The sequence below is a fragment of the Juglans regia genome, chromosome 3 (assembly GCF_001411555.2).
Source record: "Juglans regia cultivar Chandler chromosome 3, Walnut 2.0, whole genome shotgun sequence".
Lineage (NCBI taxonomy): Eukaryota > Viridiplantae > Streptophyta > Magnoliopsida > Fagales > Juglandaceae > Juglans > Juglans regia.
The window spans coordinates 33,539,714-33,546,826 of NC_049903.1; the positions used below are offsets into that span (position 1 = coordinate 33,539,714).

At 36.0% G+C, this 7,113-nt stretch overlaps 1 protein-coding gene across 3 annotated transcripts; it reads right to left on the bottom strand.

The window, feature by feature from the left end:
- Positions 1 to 1,080: 1,080 nt before the first annotated feature.
- LOC109013655 (macrophage migration inhibitory factor homolog) lies at positions 1,081 to 4,701 on the bottom strand. 3 transcript variants are annotated; one of them, XM_018995812.2, is made up of 4 exons: positions 4,452 to 4,658; positions 1,692 to 1,892; positions 1,544 to 1,602; positions 1,081 to 1,414 (listed from the first exon to the last, which is right to left on the bottom strand). In XM_018995812.2, the coding sequence occupies exons 1-3, from the start codon at positions 4,560 to 4,562 to the stop codon at positions 1,549 to 1,551; spliced, it is 366 nt and encodes a 121-aa protein (XP_018851357.1). In that variant the 5' UTR covers positions 4,563 to 4,658; the 3' UTR covers positions 1,081 to 1,414; positions 1,544 to 1,548. The 3 variants fall into 3 exon arrangements, with proteins under 3 accessions (XP_018851357.1, XP_018851356.1, XP_018851358.1); XM_018995811.2 differs by having other exon boundaries at positions 1,544 to 1,892; positions 4,452 to 4,660; XM_018995813.2 differs by lacking the exon at positions 1,544 to 1,602 and having other exon boundaries at positions 1,096 to 1,414; positions 4,452 to 4,701.
- Positions 4,702 to 7,113: the final 2,412 nt, after the last annotated feature.

The following is a 7,113-nucleotide window of genomic DNA, read 5'->3' on the forward strand; positions in this document are numbered from 1 at the left end:
GAAAGCAAAATTAATTTTGGATTTCTGAGAGTAGAGGGAAGAGGGATTTCTTAGGGAACTACTTCCTTGGGCACTGCTATTATCTCTTCCACCTCTACTGTATTTATTTTTCCTTTCTCCATGATTTCATCATCCTTCGCACCATTTTCCTCATGCCATGCGGATTTTTGTGTTTCTTCGGTTGAATCCATAACTGACTTTTCTACTCCCTCTTCTAATTTTTTTGAGCCGAATTCTTCCCTCCTCATATCCAGAAGAAGATGACCAGTTCAAATATTTTTGTGTTTGTTAACTCAACCTCATCTTCCAGAAGAACATCTTCATCCTTCAATATTTGTTGTTCCAATGGATAGATATGTCTTCCATGTGCGTATTCAATGTTCAGCTTCACATAATAAATTGTAAAGGAAGGTTCAACTAAGATTTTTAAATTTTTTCCGTTTGAACATTTCACTGTCAGGACCATTTCTCCAGGATCTCTATACAATTCATCATAGAGTGCACGGTGATAATTTTGAAAACATACTTGAAGTTCTGCATTACTCAACTCCATGGCAAGATCGTGTGCTCTAGATACCACTTAAAATGAATCTCCTTGTAAACCTCTGTAAATTCTACTCAACCTGCTGTGATGTAAAAAGGATAGCTGCGGAATGTAATGGATTGATTGCAGAAGAATTAATAAGCGCAGGGAAAGTGTTTGATAAAGAGTCTCATAGACTCATATGCATTGATAAGGAAAACTTCGGGGTTTCCAACCTCCATACACAAATCAAATCTTCACAAAGGTTCCAGAATATTTTCCAGATCCCCAACAACCACCCCCTTCCTTGTACATATACTAGAAGAGGCCTCCTAATTCAACAACTACCAGCAAAAGGCCATGGGCCACTGATCTAGACCCGTGGACCACTAACAACTTTAACAATCAATTAAAATAAAACATACCACTGGGTTGGAGGCCCATCAAACCCGACCCAATGTAATTGGGTTCATAACAATCTGTTAGTGAATCACAGGAGGTAAGCTAAATCCTTTGGTGAATCCGATTCCCACACTTACTAAGAAGCCGGCCAATCGTTAATATAGAAAGGGTGACAATCCAATAACAAAAACATCAGATTTTAAGTACCATAACATCACATAACATTCATTGGCCATTGCCAAAGAAGTTTTCTCCAGGTAGCATATAAGAAAGACAACTGTTTTGCATTATCAAACCTAACAACACGCTGAAAAGAAATGATTATATGTCTTCCCCAACAATTACTGAGATACCTATGATACCAAATACATTATTGATAACAAAGTTGTCCTGAATTCAAGAGTATTGAGTCGTTTAGGAATTCAAGACACTGGTTTAGATCTTACCCAGAATTTAGAAGGTAGAGCCATTCCATCCAAAGTTGGAACCCTGCAAAAGAAATATACATAGAGGAAAATAAAATAGCCTTATTACCTGAAGGAGTGGTGAAGCATTGGCCGATAAGGAAAAGCTAGAAAGAGTTTTAATCATGGTTTTAAACAGTAAAGATTTATTTACGTGATCTAACTCTGGTGTAAAGCATGCAAACACTGAGCATATGCTTGGGTTTGGTGTGCCTAAACAAAATTGAGAGATGCAATGAGAAGAAAGAAGTGCACAGCAATGACCCTTCTTCATGACAGCTTGGGAAGTTGAGATAGCTTGCCTTAGAGTCATAGAATTTGAGGAAGTATCTAGACTTGGGCACTTTCAACTTGCTCTCAAGAATTGTGGCAATTGCAGCACTCAGTTTCTTGTTCACATCAGGGTTAAGACCACCGATGGACACCAACTCACCATAGGCTGCTGGCTGCTCAGTCCCCCCAAATGACATGGGTACTGATCCCTTCAGCACAATCATCACATACTGCATGATAAAAGATACCAAATAGTTAAAGTTGAGAAAAGGTACCACAACAAAGTACGATCTAGGTTGACAATACCACTGTTGTGTTTAGTTGTTAGTTAAGAGAACTTGTGTAATCAACTAAAAATGACAAAACTGGAACGGTAATCTACATATAATAAAAGATATTAAAAAAAAACTCCAAAAGAGAACACTTGTTCTGGCATAAGAACAAGTTCATTGAGAGCATGATCAAATCACACAAACAAGATCTGACTTAGTTCACGATATAAGGTTTTCACCATTCTAAAGAAAACCATCCTTATCCTAAATGGAGGACTGGGTTTTGTCCACACTAACACAAGTGAACAACTTAGGACATGTTCAGTATGAAGTATAGCTGTCTACAAAATGATTATAAGTTACGCAGGTGCATAAATTGGTGAAGTCCAAGATGGAGGATTCATGACCTTTTATCCTTGTGCAATATCCATTAATCAATTTAATGTTTAAGACGTGCATAATTTTTATTTTTTTTATAGGTATTTTAAGTGTTAACATTGTAATGGAATTGTTGGAGTTCATCTTTTGTCGTAGGGGAAGATAATTGTCCACATATGACATTGAGTAACAGGGAGGTTAGGGAAGATATTCTGAAATTGGAGGGAGTAGACTTCAGTTTATGATGGAGGTGAGGCATGGATGCTCTTAGTAATTTAATGACTTTGTAAACAGTAAACATAATAATTAAATAGCAACATAATATTTACACAGGTAAACAATAAACAAATAAGGATAATACTAGTCCTACTGTGAAAACCCACCGAGAGTGGGTACTGATTGTTTTTTTTTTTTTTTTTACTTAATAGTTAAGGAAGTTTTTTTTAATGAGTTTGTATATTTTTTTTTTTTTTAAAAAAAAATGTTTAAGGGGATTAAAAACAATGTTTGAAAAAAACAACACATTCGGTACACACTCTTGGTGGGTATTTTCGGTGAGTGTAGCATTGTCCAACAAATAAATATACTTAAATTGCACTTTTATTTAAAATAGCAAGATTACTTACAACCTTAAGCTTTACTTGAATTCATCACTTCAAATATTAACTTAGGTTTCGACGAATAGGGATACATCAAGAAAATAAGGAAGCGGTTTCTCTCTGATTAACTTTGTTTGTTGGGGGATGGTGCTTGGGCTGGGCCCAAAACCGCCTGGAATTTCCCCCGTCTGCAGGCCCAAAATAATATATATATATATATATATTAAAAAAACAAATTCGTAAGTATAAAACGAAGTTGTTTTGGGGAAAACCCCATTGGTGTTTGACCGCGTACTATATAAAGAAAGCTACAAAACCCTAACTCAATGTCATTCTCTCCTCTCCTCTCTTCTCTTTCTCTCCCTCTGTCGTTCTATAACTATGTTCTACCTCCTAGCTCCCCTCTCTCTTCTTCTATTCACTTCTTCCTCCTCTTCTCCTCCTCCTCCTCCTCCCTCCTCCACTTTTTCTTCTTGAAGCTTGTGATTGTGAGACAATCACGGCCACGACGTGGTCATGGGTCTGAGGCCACGAATGGCCATGGGTTTGCGAAGAGACCCACGGCCATTCATGGCCGTGGTTCTTTGCTCAAACTTACAGCCACGCCGTGGTCTTGCCAGAGTAGAAGGTTGCGATTTTTTTAAGATGATTTTTTTCACTCTGTGTTTGTAACTTTGTGTATTTGTTGTTGGATGATGGATCTGTGGATTTTAGCAATAGATATGTGGATTTGGTGAAAAATCTGGGTTGGTTTTGGATTTTGTCATTGTTTTTTGGTTGGTGTTGGATTTTGTTATTGTTTTCAGGTTGTGTTTTGCTGTGGGTGGGCAATGGGCAGGGTGGGGCGGACGGCAGTGGGGGCCAATCCACCCCCTGGCATCCGGACGAGAGCACAGGGCCCAACTCTCCCCCCCTGGCCCATGCAGGGGCGGGAATAGGGTGGCCCCCATCCGCGGGGTGCGGGTAGCACCCTTACCTAGAAGCAGGCAGGACAAAGACTACAAGCTAACTGCTCATTTCTCACCGATCACACTCAATCACTAAGGACACAAACAAACAGACTGTTGGTTCTTTGATCTAGATATAACCATATCAATGCTCCGTAACACTGATTTTATAAGAGAATAGAACCCATCTACTAGCAGTTACCACCAAGAATGCTGGGTAAACAATGTGCATCGCTTCCGCCATACTGTCATCTGAGCCATCCATAAATCCGTATTCCAGAGACCAAGAAGACACACATCCAATACTCCCAATTCACATTATACAAGGAAATCGTAATGATACTGAAGATAGATAAGAAAAATAAACATTACTTATCACCAAAAAAAAAAAAAAAAGATAAGAAAAATAAAAATTAGGAAGTAAACCTAAACCCTAAACAGAAGACGCTAGAAAAAATGTTCAAGAGCAAAAGCGCCTCTAAATTGTGTCTAATCGGAGAGAGAAAAAAGTAATATCTTAATCCGAAAAGAAAAGGAAAGAAAATCAAAGGCACAAAAGAGTCGACAAAAAAGAAACCAGAAAGAGAGCGTACGGCTTCAGGTTTGCCGATGAGTTTAGCGACGATGGAGGTGGCTTCCGAAAGGATGGAGGAGGTGTCAACGCCTTCGAGGCTTACGTTCGTCGAAATATTCAGGCACGGCATCGTGTCTCTCACTCTCTCGCTAATTCTCGACCTCTCGGGTTTTGCTCACCGCTACTAACACTGCAATGAAATCCCTCGCTCCTGTAAAAGAATTTATCCCATTTATCTTTAAAAAGAAAAATTTTGAAAATTTAGGCCTAATTTGATTTTGGATGATATCATACAAATTAAATAAAATATTATTAAAATATATTTTTTAATAGTATTTTTATTTTAAGATTTAAAAAAATTGAATTGATTATTTTATTTTAGATAAAAATTTAATAAAATTATAATAATTAAATGAGATGAGATGGAATAAGTTGAGTTGAATTGTGAAAACAAACGAGATCTTAATCTCATTTATTTTCGTTCGGGCTGTTTGGTTATATACAGATGAGATGAGTTGAAAATTTAAAGTTAGATAAAATATTATTTTTATTTTAAATTTCAAAATAATTGAATTATTTTTTATTTTTTATTTTTTATTTTTTATTTAAGAATTTAAAAAAATTATAATAATTAAATAAGATGAGAAGAAAAACCTCATTTGGATGTTGAGATTAGATGAGAACTTTGTGTATAGTATTGAAATAGTTTATGAACAGCAGTAAAATGGTTTGAATAGAGAATCTTAAAATGTTTTATGAGATTTTGGAAAATGAGAGAAAAAACTAAATAAAAAATTTATAAAGTTAAAATATTGTTAGAATATAATGTTTTAATATAATTATTGTTTTGGGATTTGAAAAATTTTAATTGTTTTTTGTGTTTTTGTTAGAAGTTTAGAAAAGTTGTAATGATTATATAAAAAAGTTGAAAATTTAAAAATTTAAAATTAAAAAGTGTTTATTTTTTAGTAATGTTTGGATGTTGAGATGAGATTGAATAATATAAGATAAAATAAATTGTGACCATCTAAATATCCAAATAGGCCCTTAAGAACTTAAAAACACAAGAAAATCTTATTCTGCAATTTTGAGGGAGGGGATGCGCTCTCTACTCTAATCTAGTCTCTCCCTTAAATCTAGAGGTATCTTTCTCTCTTTGTTAATATCACCTACTCTCATCATCTTGGGAGGGGAGGACCTCCAATTTCACCATGTTAAGATGAATAGAAAGAACGCATGCCTATTGTATGAAGAAATTCTTCAACAAACAAAGTTCATTTCATTAAGACCTTTTGAGGTCAGTTTTTGTACAATGGAAATTACAGGGTATCACAGCATATTTATAGAGACTTATTACATGTCAGAGAAATATTTCAGCTAGAGAATATTTCATAAAGAATTTGTTACAAGAGTGGTCCAAAGAATTCCATCGTGTCTTTCCCTTTTTGTTGTGCTGAGTCACTACTTCTAGAGCCTTCCAGTATTTGTGGGTCTTCATACTCTGCTTTATTCTTCCTATTAGCTCCCCCTTGAGTCAAGCGGCACCATGGCAATGGTGAAATTTGATTGCAGTAGATTGAACCGAGTCGTGAAAAGTGGTTTTGTGAGAATATCAGCAAGCTGATCCTTGCTAAAGATAAAGGAGACTTTAAGAGTTTTGGCAGCCACTCTTTCACAAATAAAGTGATAGTCAAGTTCAACATGCTAAAAGAGACTATAACCATAAGACCTCACAAGCTGTATTTGCAACAGCTTTATACTCGACCTCAGTAGAGGAACGAGCAATTGTAGGCTACTTTTTAGATCCCTAAGAAATTAGATGTTTACCAAAATAGATGCAGAAGCCTCCTGTGGACTTGCAATCATCAGGAAAACTTGTCCAGTCAACATCGAAGTAGGCCGAGAGTGTAAGGGAAGAAGAAGATGATGAAAAATGAAGACCAAAATTTTCAGTTAGCTGCAAATAACGCAAAATGTGTTTCATAGCTTGCCAATGAGAGACACAATGACTATGCATATACTGACAAATTTTATTAACCGAGAAGGATATATCCGGCCTAGTGAAAGCCAGATATTGAAGACTACCCACTACACTTTTGTACAAACCAGGATCTTTAAAAGAATGACCATCTAGTGCAATGAGTTTCAGAGTTGATGACATGGGAGTTGAAACAGGTTTGGACTTATGCATATTAGTGCAAAGAAGTAGATCTGAAATGTAACGAGACTGAGAAAAGAACAAACCAGAGGCAGTGCGACAGATTTCAATACCCAAGAAAAAATGTAGAGGTCCTAAATCTTTGATAGGAAAGTAAAGTCCAAGTGCAGTAATAAACTCAGAGATAACAGAAGAATTAGTGCCAGTTACAATAATATCATCAATATAAATTAAAATGTAAATGGCAACGGAAGCATTTTGAAGAATAAAAAAATATGAGTCAGACTTAGAACTCTGAAAACCAAGTGTGAGAAGTCCATCACTCAGTTTTGAAAACCAAGCCCTGAGGGCCTATTTAAGTCCATAAATGGACTTTTTCAACTTATAAATGTGTGTAGGCAGATCAGGATGTACAAACCTCGAATGTTGCTGCATGTAAACAGCTTCTTGCAGATCACTATGTAAAAATATGTTCTGTATATCTAGTTTATGCAATGGCCACTTAGACGACATAACAAGGGAA